This window comes from Muscardinus avellanarius, assembly GCF_963383645.1.
Source record: "Muscardinus avellanarius genome assembly, chromosome: 16".
Classification (NCBI taxonomy): domain Eukaryota; kingdom Metazoa; phylum Chordata; class Mammalia; order Rodentia; family Gliridae; genus Muscardinus; species Muscardinus avellanarius.
Genome location: NC_137802.1, coordinates 2,485,634 through 2,508,214, shown reverse-complemented (window position 1 = coordinate 2,508,214; position 22,581 = coordinate 2,485,634). Strand labels below are relative to the sequence as shown.

Below are 22,581 nucleotides of genomic sequence, written 5' to 3'. Positions count from 1 at the left end.
GGAGGACCTCACTAATTTGCTGAAGCTGGCCACATACTCCCAGGTACTGGGATTATAGGCGTGTGTCACCATGCCCCGCCTGGCCAACACTTTGGAATTATTGTGGAGTTACAGGAGGGTGTGGGCTGTGCGTGGGAAGGTCTTGTAGTGACACACGCCTGGCCCCCCAGGGCGGGAGGCTGGCAGGGGTACAGTTCAGTTACTCGGGTTCTGTGTGTGTGCACGTGTGTGGCTTTGCATGGTCTTATCTCTGCATAGAGTCGTAATGACCACTGTAATCGTGCCCATCTTGACCGACCCCAACCCCTGCAGCCACCAGTCGGTCTCTCCACCTGGCTAGAGAAGCGGGTCCCTTCGGAAGTGGCGGTTTCCCACGCGGCGGGGTTCTCTGGCGATGCGCGCGTCGTTGGCGGCACAGATCGCTTCTTTCTTGTGGCTGCCCGTGAGCTCCGTAACAACTGCACAAGAGCAGCGCTTGGCACCACCAAGGCCTCAGCCCTGTGTCAGGCCAGCCTCGGCTCATCTGGCGCTCGGTGCTCATGGGCTGATGGGGGAGCGTTACCACCCCAGTTGTCCCCATGAGGAAGCCGAGACGTGTTTTCTTTCCAGCTGCCCAGTGCTGCCGCTCTGTGGGGTCCCCCCACCACACTTAGCTTGGCACAGGGGCGCACGCCTGTAGCCGGGCGACTGGAGGCAGAGGCAGGAGGATAGTCCCAGGCCAGCCTGGGCAACCTAGACCTTGTCTGAAAAATACAATGGGAAGCCACGCACACTTGTAATTTCAGTACTTGCGAAGCTGAAATAGGATCACAGGTTCAAAGCCAACCTCGGCAACTTACCAGTAAATACATGGGTTGTGGGTTGTAGCCCAGTGGCAGAGTGCACCTGGGTTTAATCCCCAGGACCACACATACAGAAGAGGAAAGAGGAGTCATCCATTTGAGCCACATTTAATTATATTCATTTATTTATTTTTGGCACCAGGGATCGAACCCGGTGCATTCTACCTCCAAGCAACACCCCCAGCCCTATTGCATATTTCTATTTAGAACCAGTCGCCCTAGATTGCTGAAAGCCTTGCTAAATTGCTAGGCTGGCCGGGCGTGGTGGCGCACGCTTGTAATCCCCGCGCTTGGGAGGCAGAGACGGGAGGATCGCGCAGATTCGAAGCCAGCTGCGTGCGCTGGCTTAGGGAGACCCTGTTTCCAAATAAAAATGTAAAAATAGGTCTGGGAGTGTAGCTCGGAGGTAGAAGGGCTTCCAGGAACCCCAGTACCACCAAAAAAAAATTGCTAGGCTGGTTGCGAATTTGCAATCCTCCTGTCTCAGCCTCCCGGGTACTGGGGTGCAGGTGTCCGCCCATGCCCGCCGCCGCGTTCTAAATCGTGCCGTGCAGGCCCCATGGCTGGGGGGGCGCGCTTGCGCCCCGCCCCAAGCAGCCGCACGCTCCTCTCCTTCCTTTGTCCTTGCTTCCACTGTCTCCTGCTTTATCTGTTTTATGGATTTTCCCTCCAAGGAATCTGCTTCACTGGGAATCGATATTTATCTGTCGGCAGCCCTCCTCGCCCACTTTGATCTCAGTCTTCCTGTTCTCAAAGTGTATTCCTATGTTTGCCTTCCCTTCTGCACTTGGGAGTCGAAGGCCTCGCTCCTGCAGAGGGCTAGAGCTCTCCTCCCTGCTCCAGTAAGGGTGTGTTTTTCACGATACTGATGTGGGGCTTTGCCTGGGGCGGGGGATTGACCCCAGGGGTGTTCTTCCTCGGAGCTACACCACAGCCCTATTTTCTTTTTTACTTTGACACAGGGTCTCCCTAAGTTGCAGAGCGCCTCACTGAGCAACTGAGGCTGGCTGCGAACCTGCTCCCGAGTCCTCAGCCTCCTGCACACTCACAGGAGTGCGCCTCCACGCCTAGCAATGAGTGTTTTTTAATATCAGTACTGAGGATTGAACCCAGGGGCATTCTACCTCCAAGCTACAACCCCACTCCTATTTTTTATTTATTTTTATTTATTTTATTTTTTATTTTTGGTGGTACTGGTGGTGGAACCCAGGGGCTTTCTACCTCTGAGCTACACCCCCTGCCCTATTTTCATTCTTTATTTTGAAACAGGGTCTCATTGAGTTGTTGAGGGCCTCACTAAGTCTCAGCCTCCGGAATGCTGGGATCACAGCCTGCACACCACCATGCCCGGCTCCCCAGCCCTATTTTCTTTTTCTTTTTCTTTTTTTTTTTTTTTTTTTTTTTTTTGCAGGTCTGGGGATGGAACCCAGGGACATTCGACCTCTGAGATACACCCCCTGCCCTATTTTTTATTCTTTATTTTGAAACAGGGTCTCACTAAGTTGCAGAGGGCCTAAGTAGCTGAGGCTGCGAACTACAATCCTCTGGTCTCAGCCCCCCGAATGCTGGGATTACAAACGTGTGCCACCACGCACGCCTGGCTCCTACTTTATATTCTTTATTTCGAAACAGGGTCTCACTGAGTTGTGGAGAGCCCCACTAAGTAGCTGAGGCTGTCCTTGAACCGTGATCCTCCTGTCTCAGCCTCCCGAATGCTGGGATGACAAGCGTGTGCCCCCACGCCCGGCTTTGCAGCCCTGTTTCCACATGGTGCGATGGGGCGGCCATCACGAGGGTCCCAGCACAGCTCCCATCCCTCTGGTTCTGGTGCTCCTGCGCCCCCAAAGCCCACCCGGTCACAGCATTTCTTTAGGAATGTTTTCCAGCCAGGGAACCTTGGTGACGTGGGTCTCTGCATGAGCGTCATTTAGTTGCGATTAGGATCCTGGGTGCCCACCACGCCCGTGCACGGTCCTTTCTCTCCTGCGTCTGTCTTGGGGAGAGCCCAGGGTGGCAGCTCTCACTCTGGGGCGGACGCTCCCGTTGGCTGTGCTGGGACACCGGCTGGGTCCTGATGCTCCGCAGTCTCTCGCTGCTCGTGACGCCGATCTGACCTCAGCAGGGAGGCCTGGGTGGTATGCAGCTGGGGAGCCCGGCTTCCTCTGTGAGCTATTTAGGAACTTGTTAGACCCCGATCTTGAGGCCGCCTCCATCTACCGGTCCCCTGGGCTGGGCAGTGTCATGTTGGCGATTCAGGTGGAGAGGAGCCCTGGTTTCCTGTAGATGCAGCTGCCAGTTTGCCCCTCCCAGCCTCCGGGGCTCAAGATCCCCACGTGTCACAGGGCAAGAACGTGGTAATGGTGCTCGCTCTTCAGCCCAGATCTGTTTGCTGAGGGCCAGGTCGAGGGCCCATGTCCCTGGCCCCCAGGGGTTTCTGGGATTGCCAGGTCTCCTGCCAAGCAAGAAGCCGAGCCTCCCACCGCCTGCCTCTGGCCCTGGGAACCGGCCACAGTCCTGTCCGGCTTGCATGTGGTTGTTGGCGGGCAACATCCTCCCCCCAGTCTGATCCCCCAGAACGCACCTGCCAGAGCCCCACTGACCCTGGAAGTCTCCTTAAAATTTCAGAATCTAGGGACCAAAAAAAGTATCCAGCCTGGCATGGTTGCGTACACTTGTAACCCCAGTATTGGGAGGCTGAGACAGGAGGATGGCAGGTCCATGGCCAGCCTCAGCTACTTAGGCCCTCTCCAACTTAGACCATGTTTCAAAATAAAGAATAAAAATAAGGCTGTGGTTGTAGCTTGGAGATAGACTACCCCTGGACTTAATCCCCAGTACCAAAAATATAAAGATAGACCAGGCTGGTGTGCAGCTTGGAGGTAGAAGGCTGCCGGGCTAAATCCCAGTACCACAAGAGCAGCACGCATGGCGAGCGTGCGCAGGGCCGCGACCACTGGGCCTCTTTGGTTCCCAAGGTGAACAAACTGAGCTCTGCTTGGTAGTAGTAGTTAAAAGAAGTGCCGTTTTGGTTTGAGCGTGTGGTACCCTGGGGTCTTCTACCTCTGAGCTACTCCCTCGGCCCTGTTTTTTTTTAATTCTTTATTTTGAAGCAAGGTCTCACTAAGTTGCAGGTGGCTTCACTACGTAGCTGAGGAACCTTGATCCTCCTGTCTCAGCTTCCCGAGCACTGGGGTTACAAGCAAGCACCACCACACCCGGCTTAAATTTTTATTCTGAAACAGGCTCTCATGAGGTTGGTGATAGTCTGTTTGCTGAGGCTGGCCTTGAGCCTGCGATCCTCCTGTCTCAGCCTCCCGAGGCCGTTTGGTTTTTCAAGTTGCAGTCGTGGTACAAGGTAGTGGTGGTTATAATTATTACAAGCATCTCTCGGCATCCATGGGAGATTGGTTCCAGGACCCCCCCCCCCCAGGAATATCTAAATCCAGAGGCCCTCGGGCCCCTCACCTGCAGTGGTGCAGTGTTGGCATAAAACCTACACGTGTTTTCCTGTACACTGTTTATTTTTGTAGTAGGAATTGAACCCAGGGGCTAAACTACACGCCAGCCCCTTTTTTTTTAAATTTACTTATTGGTACTGGGAATTGAACCAAGAGTATTTTACCTTCAAGCTACACCCTCAGCATTTATGTTTTTTTTCCCGTTTTAAAGATGTTTTTATTGGTGCGGCGTAGTCATACATCCTAGCGGGGTACAGGGTGGTAGAGGTACGCGTGCACACACCCTTCATGAGCCCTCCCCGCTTTCACCTGGTCCCTCCCTCCCTCATGTTTGGCTTACTGATTGACTTCATTTTTTATGTTTCACTTTGAAACAGGGTCTTGCTAAGTCGCTTGAGGGGCTCATTAAGTTGCCGAGGCTGGCCTTGAACCTGTGATCCTCCTGTCTGAGCCTCCCAAGTACTGAGCTATGACAGGTGTGTGCCACCACACCCGGTGCTTGTAGACTTTAGACCATCCTTAGATGACTTATGATACCTGATCTAATGTAAATGTTGTGTAAATAGTGTGTCTGTAATTGGGAGTAAGGACAAGGAAGCTGCGTGTTCAGTGCACATGCGCGCCTTTTCTGGCGTTTTCAGCCGAGGCACCGGGGGCCTGGAGGGCCAGTGCGCTCTGCGCTCTGTTTGGGGGCTGCGCTGTCCCGAGCAGGAGTCAATGGCCACACACAGCCATCCATCTCGACCTTAACTAATAAAATTACGGAAAACTGGTCTGGGTGTGGTGGCACACACCTGTCAGCCCAGCAGCTCTAGGGAGACCCTATTTCCAAATTAAAAATAAGAATAAGAAGGGCTTGGGATTTTAGCTCAGTGGCGGTGTTCACCTAGCATGTGCAAAGCCTTGGGTTCGCTCCTCGCCCCCGGGAGGCCGAAGCAGGAGTCACATGTTTGAGGCTGGACAGCGCAGTGAGACCCCTGTCTTCATCAAAGACTAAGAGCTGGGGGTTGGCGCAGTGGGGGAGCACCCGCCCCGCTGTGTAAGGGGCTTGATTCAGCTCAAAGTGCTGCTGAGGACTCACCTCACATTGGAAGCCCTTCCTCCGGCCCCACTGGCCGCGCCGTAAGATTGACACGGGAAGGATTTTGATTGTCCTGGAAGGTTTTTGGAGACACGGTTATTTATGTCATATACAAGTAAGCGGAAGCGCGTGCGTGGGGCCCAGCCTGCGCGAGGCAGTGCTGGGGACACGGGGCCAGCAAGGCCACTACTTCTCTGGGGCCGAGCAAGGATCAGACGTGGAGACCCTGTGCACCGCAGGGGCATGGAGGGCTGAGAGGGAGGCAGGAGAGCCAGGGCGTGCTTCTCGAAGCTGCGCCAATGCTGGGCAGTGTCATTCGGACCCTGACCCCGGCCAGAGCTGAGGTCGCGTGGGGTGGTCACAGGGTCCTGGCGAGAGGATGCTTCCTGGGTTTCACGCTGAGTCCATGGTGTGAGGGTGCTCAGCAGGCTGGGGCTGTCACGGAGAGTCCAGCCCAGCACCAGCCGTCTGGTGCCGGGCTTGGGCTTTGAGTGTTGGCTACCCTGACCCGTCTTACCCTGGGCTTTGCCTTTTGGGGCTGCAGGCCGCCCTGCTGGTCCTGAAGTCTGCTGGTCTGGCTCTAGCCATCTCCCTTCACACCACGGTGTTTGACGGGCTCCCTGAAGCGTGGGGCCTTAGGCCAGGTCTAGCGCAGGACCGGGCCACCGGCCCCTCGCCGCTTTGGGCTCTCGCAGCCCTGCCCCTTGCTGAAGGGCACACCCAGGGCCGGCGTGGCCAGGACCCTGCTGCAGCCTCTTGCCTGTGCTTCTCACAGCTCCCCGGGCAGGTGGGCCGCCTGGTCTGCTCTAGTTGGCGGGAACTGGAGCTGAAGGCCCCCGCCGCCCGTGCACTCTAGGCCTCTTCTCGTGGTAGCCTGGCCGGGAAGACTTGAGGGGCATGGTCCCTCCCCAGCGCTTGCCCTTCCCCACGTCACCTCCAGCATTGAGAGGAAATCATAAAAGAATTACATCCTGACAATGTCTTATTCTATTAGTACATTTTAATTAGTACTCAAGTGAGGCCTGTGTTATGAATATTCATGATTGGGTTATTAAAATGCATAATTAATCAGTGGGGATTTAATAACTGTATTCATGGGGAGGGGTGGGGCCTCCTTGTTTTTATCAGTTCTGCAACAAGAGCAGACAGGGCCAGGCTGGGGGGTTTCCAGGGAGGGTGGAGTGGGGCCCCATTTCCTCTGCCAGGGCCCAGGAGAGCCCCCCACCAATGCCAGGCCTTCAGGGTGGAAGCTGTGGGTGCTGGATCTGAGGGCTGGCATGGGCTTTCCCTAACTGGTGCTGGGAAGGCGCCTCCACGTGTGCTTACCTGAGACTCCTGGACCCAGGGTGCACGGTGGGAGCCCGTGGGCCGGGCTCTGGAGCAGGAACGAGGTTGCTTCTGCAGGGGCTGGAGCTCTAGGCCCCGGTGCACCCGCCTCTCCAGGAGCCCAAGTTGAGCCAGGATCCTGGGGTGTCGGTGCTCCAAACCGGGCAACAAGTGCTTGGATTCCTAGGGTTCCTGGGAGCCCCCGCCCGCCCCCCACCGGCCCAGGCAATATCCCAGCCCCCACCCGTAATCACATTGGAAATGTTTGATTGGGGGAATCTAAACGAGACATGAATATTCATTAGGTTGGGAGATTAATATGCATAATCATGCAAATAAGACAGCAATTAAACACCAGTTCTCCAGGGGGAATGATTAGCACAAAGGCACTGAAATAGAAGGGTGCGGTTTGAAAGAGGCTCTGGTGCAGATGGAGGTGGCTGCCGTCTCCGTGTCCGGCCTGGCGTTATGTGGGGCCACCAGGCTGGGTCCCATGAGGACACCTCGTCCTGCAGAGCAGGGTCTGCGTGTAACCCTGTTGAAAAAGCAGAGGAGTGGGGGCGCGGGGTCCGGGGCTGTTCTCCTTCCCATGAGGGGTGTGTGTGGCCCCAGCCCAGAAAGGAGCCACAGGCTGCCCGTGTGACTGCCCCCGCCCCAGCCGTTGCCCTGCGAGTGCTAAGGGAGATAAGGGCCCACCCCACCCGCAGGCCAAGGTCTTGGGCCGCCCACTGGGGTGCCCGGGATCAGCTCATTGTTCTGTGCAGTTGCTCAGGGCCAAGTGAGCCTTTCTAGGAGTTGGGGTGCTGCACCTGCGCAGGTGCCCAGGCCGAGGTGGTCAGGGCTAGGCCCAAGGAAGGGGAGAAGCTCGGCACCAGGAGACAGCTGCCTCTAGGGCTGTGGCGGGGGTCAGTTGCCCCAGAGTTGCCTGGGGGAAGCGCTGAGCCCAGGGCAGCTAGGTGCTGGTGTGGAATAGTGTGGCCTGGGCGGTGTGCGCTGGGTCGGGACGAGGTCTAGCGAGGTTCTCGCGCTGGGGACTGCAGGCCCAGGGCGACCCTGACTCTCCGTCCTGCCCTTAGGCCTCGAGGAGCGGCCCAGCTCAGGCTCCTGGGGCACCAGTGACCAGAATAATTCTTCCTTCGACCCCAGCCGGGTAAGGAAGCCCTCAGAGGCTCCTCCTCCCAGGGTGAGGGGGGCAAATGGGGGAACTGAGGCTGGGTGGAAGGGACCTGGGAAGCTGCCCACTCCCCAGGAGTTGGGCTGGAGGTGCGGGCTCCAGTCCTGGGCCTGGCACCATGGTGTGCTGCCACCCTGGGGCCAGCTCCACCACCCCTCCCTCCCAGACCTACAGCGAAGGCGCACACTTCGGGGAGTCTCATGGCAGCCTCTCTGCACCCACGTTCCTGGGACCCGGACCTGGACTCGGAGGTGAGTGTGCAGCTGGGCCTGGGCGGCGGCTCGTGGGACTGGAAGGTGTCCAGAGCAGCAGGCAGGCTCGAGCCCCGCTGCCCGGCTGCAGTGGCCAGAGCCATTTCTCCCGTTGCCCCTGGTCTAGCACTGTCCCTCGCCTGCCTCGGTTTCCCCACCCGTGGATTCCCCCAGAACCTCTGTAGCCGGTGGTGTGTGGGAGCCCTGCGCACCCTCATTAGCCAACCCACGGCTGGCTCGCCAGGGAGTGACCTGTGGGGCTGGGGTGTGGCCGGGGGATTGGATTGGCTCCTACCTTGCGTGTGTGCATGCATACGTGCGTGTGCGTGTGTGTGTGTACGCCCGGGTTCCCTCTCCAGCACCACAGAGGGGAAATCAGCTGGGCGTGGTAGCACTGCTTGTAATCCCAGCATTCAGAGGCTGAGACTGGAGGATCACGGTTCACGGACAGCCTCAGCTACTTAGGCCCTCCACAGCTTAGCGAGACCCTGTTTCAAAATGGGGTGTAGCTCAGACGTTTAATGCCACTGGGTTCCATCCACAGACCTGCAAAAAAAAAGAACAAAGTGACCAACCCGAGGTTCATAAGCAACCAGGTTTTCAGCAGGGCTGCCTCCGCCCCCGGGACTCGCCCCTGGCCCCTTGTGGCTGGAGAGAGGGGGAGGAGCATGGGCGCTGGCTGAGCCGAGGGACCATACCATCAGATAGCTGTTACTGGCTTTAGGCGGGGCTCCCTGCTGCACTGCGTGACCCTTGGCCTCCTGGGTTGGCTGGCGAGACACCACCCGGAGCTCTCTGCCCCGGCCCAGGGTTGGGGTCTCCGCCTGCTGAGTGGGGGAATGTAATCGCACAGAGTGAAGGGGCACAGCGAGCTTTCCAGATGAGGAGGTGAGGCCCGTCGCGTGGTCCAGGTGGCCCTCTCCCAGTCCTTCCTCGGCTTCTGCTGGCCCCGGGCGGCGGGCTGGCAGGCAGCACCATGCAGGCAGTTCCCAGTTCCCGTGGCCATCCTATCAGCAGTGCTGCAGTGCACCTGCCACCCGCCTCGGCCTCCCCCACTCCCCCAGGAGAGCTGGGAGCTGGGAGTGGGCGCCCCCGGGAGGTGGGGTGGGCTCTGTCCTCACCGGGACTGGAGCAACAGCCCCAGCAGCAGGTGTAACCGGTCTGCGGGGCGCCTGGGGCATCAGCCAGTGTGGCCTCTCCTGTCTCCACTGCCCCAGGGTGACCACTAAGGGTGGGGAGAGCGAAGCCACACAAGAAGAGAGTAGTTGAGATTGTTTTTATTGGTACTGAGGTTTGAACCCTGGAGCTTTCTGCCTCTGAGCTACTCTCTCAACCCTTCCTATTTTTTTTATTTTGAAACAGAGTCTGAGTTGCTGAGGCTGACCTCAAAAACTGATCTTCCTGTTTCAATCTGTCAAGTACTGGGATTGCAGGCATGTGCCAAATGTCAACTGTGAAATTATTCTTTTGAGATAAGCAGTTTGGCCAGGCATGGTATCTCAAATCCTGGTACATGGGAGGCTGAGACAGGAGGATCACAGGTTTGAGGTCAGCCTCAGCAATTTAGCAAGACCCTCAGCGACTTAGTGAGACCCTGTTTCGAAATAGGCGAGGGGTAGTGCTGAGGATATAGCTTGGAGGCAGACTGCGCCTGGGTTCCATCCCCAGCACCAGAAAGAAAGTGAAAATTTGTTTGCTAGTGTGATAATCCACCCAGGGCAAGGCTGTTTATGGTACACCTGTCCATCAAGTTTAGCACCCAGTTTAAGCCCACAGGGGACCTGGATGGCTCCGGCGCTGAGTAATCCAGGCGCAGCTGGGGCTGGGCCCGGCGCCCGTGCAGTGGCGGGCCTGCATCCGTGCTGGGCGCTGCTGTCCCTGTCCCGGCCTTGCCTGCCGCTCCTCACCTGTGTTTTGGTCCGCGCCGGGGAGCCCTCGGGCTGCTCAGGCTCGGTGCCGGTGGAGAGCCAACCTGGCGAGAGGGCAAGGTGCCACGGCTGGAGGGACACGGGTGGCCCTGAGACCCGGGGCTGGCGCCTCAGCCTAGAGGGAAGGAGCCGGGGCCCGGGGGACACGGGCGCTGGAGGTCGGGCTCGCGGAAGCTCTTCTCCCCGAGCCTGTCGCCCGGTGAAAGGCGAGGAGGCCAGTGTCCCCAGCTTCCAGCCATGTGTGCTGGCCGAGTGCCTGCTGAGTGCATGCGTGCCCGGCGCTGGTGAGTGACGACCTTCCTCCCCGCAGGCAAGGCCGGCGAGCGCGGCACCTACGCCACCTTTGGGAGAGACTCGGGTGTCGGCGGCTTGACGCAGGTGAGGGAGACCTGGAGCTCCCGCCCCCCACTGCCCTCTGCATCCCAGTTTTCAGCTGCTTCTGCTCAATGCCCTCCGCGTGGGGCTAAGCCTGGCGACCCCACCCCGTGCCAAGTGTCCCCACCGCTGGACAGGCAGCGGCCACGCTGCTACTGCTGCTACTGTGGCCGAGAGCAAGAGGGAGGCCCTGCCCCAGCATCCCCCGCCTGCGCGCTCAGCAGGGGCTTAGATGCCCCGCCCTCCCGGGGCAGCCTCAGGACCCTGCGGCCTGCATCCTTCACAGGTGCAGGCTGCCTGAGGGCTGTCTGGTGGCCATGGGGCTCGGGCTCCTGCGGGGTTTTCCTTTCTGCTCTGCCTTCCTTACGAAGACAGCGCGGTGCTGCGCAGGGCTCACAGTGCCTGAGATGGGATGGGGCACGTCGGGAAGGTGGCCGTGTAGGGAGGGCCCGTCCTGCATGGCTCTGGCCTGTGTGGTGGGGGGCTGGGGCCTGCCCGCTGCCTCCTGATGGCTCTTCCCCGCAGGCTGGCTTCCTGCCGGGCGAGCTGGGCCTCAGCAGCCCCGGGCCGTTGTCCCCCTCAAGCATCAAGAGCAGCTCCCAGTACTACTCGTACTCCAGCAACCCTCGGCGGAGAGCCGCGGAGGGCGCCCTGGGTGAGTGGGGCTGCGGGACGGCTTGGGACAGACGCGCCGGGTGGACGGAGCCTCGCAGCCCTTGGTGTTTCCGACCCCCCTCGAGGCCCCTGCACTGCGCTACAGCTCCCAGAAGTCCAGGGCTAGGGTCCCTAGAACTCCCGCCAGTGTTGTCAGCAACAGACGCGGGAGAGAGAGAGAGAGAGAGAGAGAGTGTGTGTGTGTGTGTGTGACTGGAGACTGAGCCCAGGGACAGTCTACCTCTGGGCTACACCCCCATGTGGTTTTTTTTAAATTTCTAAACAAGGTCTCACTAAGTGACAGGACCTGAGTTGCTGAGGCTAGCCTCAAACATGTGGTCTTCCTATTTCAGCCTCCCAAGTATTGGGAATACTGCATGCACCACCACGCTCTGTGGCTCCTGTTGCTTTTTCGTGGTGCATGGAAGCCAGGGCCATGTGCACGTCAGGCAAGCAGTGGCCACCCCATAGTGCCACGCAGCCCTGGGTGTCTGGTTGACTCCTGCACACTGAGCTCGCAGCCAGTAGCACATGGGTGAGCCGGGCTTCTCCACCATGTCTCCTCCCAGAGACGCGCTGTGGCCTCGATGTGCCAAGGGACGGCAGCAGAGCCTCCGCTCTGTGCCCAGGGCCACTGCAAAGGGAAAGGAGGGCTGTTGACGTCCCGCACACCCTTGGCCTGGCCAGATCCCTGCCTAATAGCGAGAGTGCCCCTAGTGTTGGTCTGGTGGACTAGCAGGTGCCGGTCCGTGAGTGTGGAGGGCTGCCTAGGTGGCATTGGGGGAGGTGATTGTCCTGGGCCCAAACACAGTTAGCGCCTCCTTTCCCGAACTCCCGAGGCAGGAACTGTCTGCCTCTTCGTGGATTTTTGCACCTTTGCACCCATGTAGGTGGAATCGGGGCTGTTTTTTTTTGTGTGTGTGTGTAGTACTGGGGCTTGAACTCTGGGGTTCTACTTCAGAGCTACACCCTGATCCCAATTTTGGTTTTTGTTTTGAAACAGGGTCTTGCTAGGTTGCCTAGAATCTCACTACTTGCTGAGGCCATCCTTGAAACTGTGGTCCTCCTGTCTCAGCCTCCTAAGTACTGGAATCATAGATGTGCACCACCATGCCAGGCTCCTGTTCTATTTTTTATTTTTTAAACTTTTAAATTTTTTTGTTTTTGGTGGTACTGGGGATGGAACCCTTCTACCTCCGGGCTACACTCCCAGACCTCTTTTATATATTTTTTATTTGGAAACAGGGTCTCTTAAGCCAGCAAGGCTGGCTTCAAACCTGTGCGATCCTCCTGTGTCCGCCTCCCAAGTGTGGGGATTACAAGCGTGTGCCACTACACCTGGCTTTATTTTTATTTATTTATTTATTTATTTTTTATTTATTTGGTTTTGGTGGTACTAGGGATGGAACTTTTCTACCTCCTGGCTACACTCCCAGGCCTATTTTATATATTTTTTATTTGGAAACAGAGTCTCTTAAGCCAGCGAGGCTGGCTTTGAGCCTGTGCGATCCTCCTGTCTCTGCCTCCCAAGCGTGGGGATTATAAGGGTGCGCCACCACGCCAAGCATTTTATTTTTTATTTTGAAACAAGATTGCACTAAGTTGCTGAGAGCCTCACTAAGTAGCTGAGGCCGGCTTCGAACCTGTGGGATCCTCCTGTCTCAGCCTCCCAAGTGCTGGGATTACGAGCGTGCACTACCACGCCTGGCTAGACTTAGGACTTTTAATAAATTTTACTAGCCGGGCGTGGTGGCACACGCTTGTAATCCCAGCATTTGGGAGACTGAGACAAGAGGATCGCTGTTCATGGACAGCCTCCGCTACTTAGTGAGGCCCTCTGCACTCAGGGAGACCCTGTTTCAAAATTTAAAAAGAATAAAAAGTAGGGCAGAGGTTGTTGCTTGGAGGTAGAATGCCCCTGGGTTCCATCCCCAGTACTGCAAAAGATAAAAATAAAAATAAACAGGCGCTTTTAGGGTCCTCCCCCCAGCGCCTAGGGCGGGGCTCCTCTGTAACCACCCGTAGCAGCCGCGAGGCCCTGGCGCCCGAGGCCAGGGCCTGGGAGGGCGGCCTTGCTCACTCCTCTTGCTCCCAACAGACTCACAGCCCAAGAAGGTCCGGAAGGTCCCGCCTGGTCTTCCTTCCTCGGTGAGTGACGGGGCTCCCCGAGGGCCAGTTGGGCAGGTCCCCAGTCCAGTCTCACCTTCTCGCGCGTCAGGAGGGTCACTGAGGCCGAGGCTTCCTTGGTGTGGCAGTGGGGCCTGTGAGCCCCGCTCCCTGCATTTGTGGGACGTCCCTCCCCGAGAACCGTGGCGGCTCGCAGGCCCGTGTGATCGAAACATGCAGGCCTTCTGCCTGACCCACCCCGCACCGTCGTCGGGCACCCTGGGGAGGCCGCGCTCATGACTGGGGACTGGCCTCGGGAGACGACGGCAGGCTCAGGCTGTCCTAAGACTCAGTACCGTGCAAAGCTGGGCACGGTGGCCCACGCTTGATTTGGGAGGCAGAGCTCGGAGGGTTGCAGGTTTGAGACCAGCTTCAGCAACTTAGCAAGACCCTGTTCAAGAGTAAAAAGTAAAGTAGGGCTGGGGGTGTCTCAGAGGTAGAAAGACACGCACGCACGCACCCGTGGTGTGTCCTGGCGCCGCCGCCGCTGCCCCCCCCCCCCCCCGCTCCAGTTCTCAGCAGGCCCCATGCCGTTCTGCATGGGGAGGGGACCCGGGCCCGAGGTTACCCAACCAGGTGTGCGTGGAGTCTAGACGGCCAAGCTGAGGGTGTGGCCAGGCCTGAGAACCCCACCCAGCCACACAGTACCCAGCGGTCACGGTGCCACCCTGTCCAGTCCAGCTGAGCCCCTTCTGTCGTAGCAGCACTGGGTGGGGCTGGCATGGTCAGTACCACTTCAGGGCTCTGCCTCCAAGGCCGGGGGTCAGCCATGGAGCCAAGGGAGCCCCGACCCTGGGCCCTACGTGGGGCGAGCGCTCTGCGGGCACTGCGGTCGGGCCCGGGCAGCTAGTGGCCCTCACTGCATGAGGGAGGGGACAGCATTCTAGGCAGAGGTCCTCAGGTGCAGGGGGCTGGGACTGGGGGAGGGGGGCTGGGGGTTGCTGGGTATAACGCACGTTTGTAACCCAGTACGTGGGAGGCTGAGAGGAAGATCACAGGTTCCCGGCCAGCCTCAGTAACTCAGTGAGGCCTTGGTTCAAAATAAAAATAGGGCCAGGATGTAGCTCAGAACTAGAATGCCTCTGTGTTCAATCCCTAGTACCGCAGAAAAAAAGGTGGGAGGCACCAGGGAGACGGGGCCAGGGCAGCACCTGGGTCTGGGCACAGCATTGGGGGCGAAGCCAGGGTGGCGTCGGAGGCAGCCGCGGGCGGGGAGTGAGGCTGGAGTGACCTGTCCCCGCTGACCAGGCCCTCCCGCCTGCAGGTGTACCCGCCCAGCTCAGGTGACGACTACGGCAGGGATGCTGCAGCCTTCCCCTCTGCCAAGCCCCCTGGCAGCGCCTACCCCGCCCCCTTCTACATGACAGGTGCGTGGGGCCGCCCTGGAGGGGAGGCCTGGCCCCCGCTGCGCCTCACCACCCTCTCTCCGCAGATGCCAGCCTCCACCCCTCCGCGGAGCTCTGGAGCGCCCCTGGCCAGGCTGGCTTCGGGCCCATGCTGGGCGGGAGCTCGTCGCCCCTGCCCCTCCCGCCGGCCGGTGGCAGCTCTGCGGGCAGCGGCGGCACGTTTGGCGGTCTTCACCAGCACGAGCGCATGGTAGGCCGAGTACGGCGAGCCTGGGGCATGGGCCCGAGCGGCACCCAACTGACAGCACCCCACCCTCGCAGGGCTACCAGCTGCACGGGGCGGAGGTCAATGGCGGGCTGCCAGCCGTGTCCACCTTCTCCTCCACTCCCGGGGCCTCGTACAGCAGCGTCTCCAGCCATACGCCGCCCGTCCCTGGGGCTGACGGCCTCCTAGGTAGGGCTGAGCAAGGACCCGTGCACCTCACACTGCGCTCTGGGCATCGGACCTGTGTTGGCCTTGGGGTGTTGGGAAAGCCCTGGGAGGAGTCAGCTTCCCGTTTCACAGCTGGGGAAACTGAGGCCGTGTCACCCCTGGCTCCTGTCGCAGGCCCCAAGCCTTACCCCCGGCAAGACACTGGCCCCAGGCCAGGCGGCCCTGTTACCCTGGGTCCTCACCTCTCTCCACACAGGTTCCCGCGGAAGCACAGCCAGCAGCTCCGGGGACGCCCTGGGGAAGGCGCTGGCCTCGGTGAGGCGCGGGCCAGGGGCGGGCTGGGGGTGCCGCCAGCGGCCCTTGACCGCCCTTTCTCCTCCCTGTGCCCACCGTATAGATCTACTCCCCGGATCACTCAAGCAATAACTTCTCGCCCAGCCCCTCGACGCCCGTAGGCTCCCCACAGGGCCTTGCAGGTGGGTCTGGAGGGCTCAGGCCGCCCGCGCCTGGGAGGGGAGCTGGGTGGAAGCCTGTGGCCTCGCTGTGTTAGAGGAGCTGGGCTCCAGGGTGTCCAGAACGCGCCTACTCTGTTTGCTTGCCTGGCGGATATTAGATGCCAGCTGTATACCCTGTGTCTGGCTCTGGTAGGGCAGGCAGCAGATCTTCCTGTCCCTGCTCCTGGCCTCAGCTGGGGGCAAGAGAGTTAAGAGCTGAAGTCTCTGGAAGTCCGGGGTGGCCGTTTTAGAAGTACTGCCTGAGCTGGGCGTGGCGGCGCCGGCTTGTAATCCTAGGAGTGGGAAGCTGAGGCCCAGGATCACAGGCCAGCCATAGCAACTTTAGTTTCAAAATAAAACATAAAATAAAATTTAAAAAATAGGGTAGGAGATTTAGTGCAGAAATAGGATGCCCCTGGGTTCAGTCACCAGTACTGCAAAAAAACTGCTGGTAGCCAAGTGTGGCACATGCCTGTATCCCAGTACTTAGGAGACTGAAGAGTTTCATAAGTTGGAGAACAGCTGCAGCAACTTAGTGAGGTCCTCCGTTAGAATCTCAGTAGGGCCGGGCGTGGTGGCGCATACTTGTAATCCCTGCACTTGGGAGGCGGAGACAGGAGGATCGCGCAGGTTTGGAGCCAGCTATGCTGGCTTAAGAGACCCTGCTTCCAAATAAAAAAGTACACACACAAAAAAATAGGTCTGGGAGTGTAGCCCGGAGGTAGAAGGGTTTCCAGGAACCCCAGTACCACCAAAAGAAAAAAAAAAAAAACCTCAGTAGAAAAAAGGGGGGGAAAAGCCAGACCTGATGGTGCCACTTGTAATCCCAGTACTTGGGAGGCTGAGACGGGGGATCCGGGTATGCATCCGGCCTCAGCTACTTAAGCCCTATGCAACTTAGACCCTGTTTCAAAGTAAAGAAAAGATCAGGCTGGGAATGTAAGTTGGAGGTAGAATACACATGGGCTCTATCCCCAGTAACACACACACACACACACACACACACACACACACACACACACACTTTCTTCGCCCCTGCCCCATGGGAACCCTCAGGATTCACTTAGCTCTGGTTAGCAGGGTCTGCGCAGCCCTGCCTGGAGCTCGCCATTCCCCACCTGCTCCTGGAGCCTAGCGGTGGCCGGGGAGAGCAGGGTGGGGAGCTGCCCTGCCTCCAGGGCGCCTACTGTGTGCCAGGGAGAGCAGGGTGGGGAGCTGCCCTGTCTCCAGGGTGCCTACTGTGTGCCAGGGAGAGCAGGGTGGGGAGCTGCCCTGCCTCCAGGGTGCCTACTGTGTGCCAGGCTGGACTGGCGGGTGGGAAGCAGCTCAGCTGTAGAGCTGCCTGCAGGGCTTCCCCAGGCTATGGGAGACCTGATTGTGATGTGAGCTCATAATGCACTAATAAAAGTTAAGAAAGTAAACCGCCTGAGGCCGCCCGAGAGCAGCCGTGTCGGCGTCGGGCGCCCCCGCGTGGCCGGCCTCGGCCTCACAGGACCCAACTGTCCCCAAATGTCTCTCCCCTGGGATGGGCCCTGGTCGCTGAGGGGCTGTGTCCTGCTGCTTCTCCCCATTCAAGCCTTTCCTGCTCCTTCCAGGGACGTCACAGTGGCCCCGAGCGGGGGCCCCTGGTGCCTTATCGCCCACCTACGACGGGACCCTCCACGGCCTGGTGAGCTCCCCTGCGCCCTGGTGCGGGGCGGGGCCGCATGCCTGCCGTGTCCTTGAAGTCAGGCTGGGTGGCCCACACTTGTGGTCTCAGTCATTAGAGAGGCCGAGATGGAGGACCGCAGGCCTGAGGTCAGCCTCAGCAATTTAGCAAGACTATTTCAAGATAAAAAGGCCTGGGGGTGTAAATCAGGGGCAGAAGCCCGATTCACACCTGGATTTTTTTTTTTTTTTTTCACAGAAAAAAAGATTGATTTAGCTGGCGTGGTGGGGCATGCTTGTCATATCAGTACTTTGGAAGCTGAGACAGGGTTCCCGGCCTGTCTCGGCTACTTAGGGCCTCTGCAACGTAGTGAGACCCTATTTCAAATTAGAGAAAGAAAGTTGAGCTGGAGGTATATGCCCCCTGGGTTTAATCACCAGAACCACAAAGGAAAAAAAGGTCAAAAGGTTGATTTCCCAGGGAAGCCGGGCTCTGGGGCGAGGGCACGCAGTGCTCCCTCCTGCAGGAGCGTGCGGCCCTCACTGCCTACTGACGCCCGCAGAGCAAGGTGGAGGACCACCTGGACGAGGCAATCCACGTGCTGCGCAGCCACGCCGTGGGCACGGCCGGCGACGTGCATGGGCTGCTGCCAGGCCACGGGGCGCTGGCCTCCGGCTTCAGTGGCCCCCTGGCGCTGGGTGGGCGGCACACGGGCCTGGTGAGTGTTTGGTGGCCTGGGGGCGGAGGTGGGTAGGGGGCGGGAGCCGTCTGCCCTGACCTGCCCCCAGGCGCTGGGTGGGCGGTACGTAGGCCTGGTGAATGTGGGGCAGGGGTGGGCAGGGGTGGAAGCCATCCACCCTTACCTGCCCTCTGCTGGTCCCCAGGTCGGGGGCAGCCACTCTGAGGACAGCCTTGCCGGTAGTGCCAGCCTCCTCCACAACCACGCAGCCCTCCCCAGTCAGCCCAGCGCCCTGCCCGACCTCGCCCGGCCGCCAGACACCTACAGCGGTGAGTGCCGACCCAGCCAACGGCGCAGACTTGGCCCTGCCGTCGGGGCTGCCTTCCTCCCTCAGGAGACAGAACCACAGAGCTCTGTCCCCAGGCAGCTTCCCAGGGGCCGAGTCCCGCTCTCTGCCCGGTTAAGGGCTGGAGCTCAGCCCCACTTAGCCCACCAAGCCTGACGGACGTCTGTAAACCCCAGATGCTCCCCGAGGACTGGCCCCAGGGTGGGCACGGAGGGTCCAGCGGGGAAGGGTGGGAGCCCAGGAAAGGTCCCGGGTTGGCACCTTGTAGGCGTGGTCTAAGAGGGATGCCCACCGCCCGGGCCTCTGCCTCCCCCGCTCAGAGGCAGGTTGTTGAGCTGTGACTGCACTGCCCTCGACGGGAGAATGCCAGGAGTGGAATAGAAGCGTTCTCAGAGAGGTGGGCCAGGAGGAAAGGGTGTGCAGGTTGAGGTCCCAGGAAAGAGTGGCATCCCAGACAGGGGCGTCCCAGTGAGAGGCCTCAGGGCAGGACTGGCTGGCAAGCTGAAGGCAGAGCGGGCCGGGGCCCGGGCAGAGGAGGGAAGGAGGCAGGCAGTGCCCGCCCCTAGGCTTGCAGGGCTCAGTGGTGAGTGCTCACCGGCGCCCTCGCGTGGCCATGGCTGGCAGGGAGCCAGCAGCTGGAGGCCAGGGGCGCAGCTCAGCAGTGTACATCAATCTTCAAGCAGTCGGTTACCCTCTCGACCTTCCCCTCCCAAGGCAGTATTGTGTATATCACAGCTTAAGGGTTTGAAACAGTTGCTTTACCTGGTCCCAACATGGATTTCTAGTTTCTTGATGTAATGGAAAGGGTTTCTGTATATCGTGCCACTGGCGTCCTGGCATAGGAAATGCCCATTTGGGGGCCTACCACCTCTCTGTTGCTCTGCACACCACTCCTGGACTTGAAAGAGCCCTTTGCAAAGCCGGGCGTGGTGCACACTTGTAATCTCGGCATCTGGGAGGCTGAGACAGGAGGATCGCGGTCCGTGGCCAGCCTCAGCTACTACTTAGGCCTTTGCAACTCAGTGAGACAGACCCTGTTTCCAAATAAAGAATAAAAAATAGTTCAGGGGTGTAGCTTGGAGGTAGAATGCCCCTGGGTTCCATCCCCAGTACCACAAAAAGGAAAAAAAATGCATTGCATATTGGAGATTAATCTTTTGTTGATTGCATGGATGACAAATCCCTTCAGTTCTGGCCTGTATGTGGTACTGTACCGGGGCTTGTACCCAGGGCCATTCTGCTTCCAAGCTCTACCTCCCAGGCCCTGCCCCCACTTTTTTGTAGTCTTGGGAATTGAACCCAGGAGCTGTCCCCTCACCCTCACTAGGTTGCCGAGAGCCTCACTACTGCTCTGTGGGGGCTGTCCTGAAACCTGTAATACTGCCGTCCTACCTCCTGAGCGCTGGGATCGGCATGCGCTGCCACGCCTAGTTTGTGGCCTTCTTATTCTGCTGGTAGTATCCTGTAGGAATCAGAAACTCATTTTAGAGCTGGGCGTGGTGGCGCACGCTTGTCATCCCTGCGCTTGGGAGGCTGAGACAGGAGGATCACACAGGTTCAAAGCCAGCCTCAGCTACTCAGTTGCTCTCGGCAACTTAGTGAGACCCTGTTTCCAAATAAAGTATAAAATAGGTCTGGGAGCATAGCCCAGAAGTAGGAAGCCCCAGGGTCCTACCCCCAGTACCACCAAAAAAGAAAGCTAACTCATTTTACGCCAGGTACCATGATGCAGGAGGATTCCAAGTTCAAGACTAGCTTGGGCAACATGGAAATCTTCATCCCAGCCAGATGTGGCGGCACACACTTGGCATCTCAGTACCTGAGAGGCTGAGGCAGGAGGGTCGCAAGTTAGAAACCGGCCTCGACAACTGAGTGAGGCCCACAGCAACTTAGTCCCTGTTTCCAGATAAAGTATAAAATAGGACTTGGGATGTAGCTCAGAGGTAGAATGTTCCTGGGTTCTATCCCCAACGCCACACACACACACACACAATATTCTCAAGTAGCCACGCTTGTAATCCTAGTACTTGAGAGGCTGAGACAGGAGAATCACAGGTTCCTGTCCAGACTCAGCTATTTAGTGAGGCTCTCCACAACTTAGTGAGACCCTGTTTCAAAATAAATAATGAAGAGCTGGGCGTAGTGGCACACACTTGTAATTTCAGCGTCTGGGAGGCTGAGACAGGAGAACCATGGTTCGCGGACAACCTCAGCTACTTAGTGAGGCCCTCAGCAACTCAGTGAGACCTTGTTTCAAAATAAAGAATAAGCCGGGCGTGGTAACACATCCTTTTAATCCCAACATTTGGGGAGCTGAGACAGGAGGATCGCAGTTCCTGGCCAGCCTCAGCTACTACTTAGTGAGGCCCTTTGCAACGCAGTGAGACCTTATTTCAAAATAAAGAATAAAAGGTAGAGCAGGGTGTGTGGCTTTGAAATTGAATATCCCTGGGTTCCATATCCAGTACCGCAAAAAAAATAAGGAAAGAATAAAAAATAGGGCTGGGGATGTACCTCAGAGGGGTTCTATCTCCACCCAGTACCACAACAAAAAAAATTTCTCGATTTAAAAATTTATATTTCTGCCAGGCGTGGTGGCGCACGCTCGTAATCCCCGCGCTTGGGAGACGGAGACAGGAGGATCGCGCAGGTTTGAAGCCAGCCGTGGTGGCTTAAGAGACCCTGTTTCCAAATAAAATGTAAAAAAATAGGTCTGGGAGTGTATCCCAGAGGTAGAAGGGCTTACAGGAACCTCAGTACCACCAAAAAAAAAAAAAAAAAAATTATATTTCTCTTCTAAGAAAAACTTTTAGTGCTTGCTTTGGTAACACATATACACTTAACTTGAAATAATGTACAGATGAGCCTGGCTCCGGTGTGCAAGGTTGACTAAAATCTGAAATGTCCCTCCAGGCGTGGTGGCGCACGATTGTAATCCCGGGCTTGGGAGGCAGAGACAAGAGGATCAAGCAGGTTCAAAGCCAGCCTCACTGGCTTAAGAGACCCTCTTTCCAAATAAAAATATAAAAAGTAGGTGTCTGGGAGTGTAGCTTGGAGGTAGAAGGGTTTCCAGAAACCCCAGTACCACACATACACACACACACACACACACAAAGTCTGAAATGTCACATATTTTTATATGTTAAATATTGTGGCACTGGGGATTGAACCCAGGGGCATTCTATCTCTGAGCTACGCCTCAGCCGAATCCCCCCGTCCACCAATACTGAGGATGAGGATGGAACCCAGGGCCTTTTTTTTTTTTTTTTTTTTTTTGCAGTAGTAGGGGTGGAACCCAGGGGCTTTTCTACCTCTGGGCTACACTCCCAGACCTATTTTATATTTTATTTGGAAACAGGGTCTCACTAAGTTGCTGAGAGCCTCACTGAGTAGCTGAGGCTGGCTTCGAACCTGTGCGATCCTGACTCAGCCTCCCAGGCGCCCATGCCTGGCTTATTCTTTACTTTGAAACAAGATCTCACTGAGTTGCAAAGGACCTCAAAAAACTTTCATGCTTGGATCTAATTTTTTATTTTGAAATAGGGTCTCATGAGTCAGGCATGGTGGTGCCCGCTTGTAATCCCAGCATTTGGGAGGCCGAGACAGGAGGATCGTGGTTTGCAGACAGCCTCAGAAACTTAATGAGGTCCTTGGCAACTCAGTGAGACCCTGTTTCAAAAATAAAGACTAAAAAATAGGGCTGGGGGTATTCTTTGGAAGTAGAATGCCCCTGGGTTCCATCCCCAGTACAAGAAAGAGAAAGAGAGAGAGAGACAGACAGACAGACAGACACACTCACTAAGATGCAAAGGATCTAAGCTGCTGAGGCTGGCCTCAAACTTGCCATCCTCCTGTCTCATCCTCCCAAGTATTTGAGATTACAAGTGTGTGCCACCATGCCTGGCTTCATATTTTTAATTTTTATTTATTTATTTTTGCAGTACTGAGGGTTGAACCCAGAGCATTTTATCTCCAAACTACACCCCCAGCCCTATTTTTTATGCTTTATTTTGAAACAGGGTCTCACGAAGTTTCAGAGGGCCTAAGTAGTTGAGGCTGGCCAGGAACCTGTGATTCTCCTGTCTCAGCCTCCCAAGTACTGGAATTGCAAGTGTGTGCCACCATACCCAGCTCATATTTTTAAATTATTATTTTTTTCCCCTACAAGAGAAAATGGCTGTCAGTTGTTTGTTTGTTTTGAGGGGTGTGTGTGTGTGTGTGTGTGTGTGTGTGTGTGTGTGTGTTTGCAGTGCTGGTGCTGGAGCCAGGGACCTGTCCTGGGCTGAGCTACCCCCCAGACGATTTTTTTGGTATTCCAAAAACTCCCTGCTGCCCCAAAGTTTGCAACGGGATTTGCACACGGTCTTTCTGCTAAGTATT

General features: G+C 57.4%; 1 protein-coding gene across 2 annotated transcripts in view; it reads left to right on the top strand.

Annotated features, from left to right (window-relative positions):
- Window positions 1-22,581, top strand: part of TCF3 (transcription factor 3) — a gene marked incomplete at both ends in the record, with an annotated part of 31,071 nt that overhangs the window by 5,708 nt on the left and 2,782 nt on the right. For both annotated transcript variants that reach the window (XM_080714190.1, XM_080714189.1), the window contains 13 exons: window positions 7,784-7,857; window positions 8,048-8,132; window positions 10,371-10,438; window positions 10,961-11,090; window positions 13,188-13,237; window positions 14,520-14,622; window positions 14,688-14,851; window positions 14,923-15,055; window positions 15,291-15,349; window positions 15,432-15,510; window positions 17,124-17,197; window positions 17,739-17,894; window positions 18,061-18,184. In XM_080714190.1, the coding sequence (XP_080570316.1) occupies window positions 7,784-7,857; window positions 8,048-8,132; window positions 10,371-10,438; window positions 10,961-11,090; window positions 13,188-13,237; window positions 14,520-14,622; window positions 14,688-14,851; window positions 14,923-15,055; window positions 15,291-15,349; window positions 15,432-15,510; window positions 17,124-17,197; window positions 17,739-17,894; window positions 18,061-18,184 (1,299 nt within the window). The remainder of the gene's footprint in view (window positions 1-7,783; window positions 7,858-8,047; window positions 8,133-10,370; window positions 10,439-10,960; window positions 11,091-13,187; window positions 13,238-14,519; window positions 14,623-14,687; window positions 14,852-14,922; window positions 15,056-15,290; window positions 15,350-15,431; window positions 15,511-17,123; window positions 17,198-17,738; window positions 17,895-18,060; window positions 18,185-22,581) is intronic.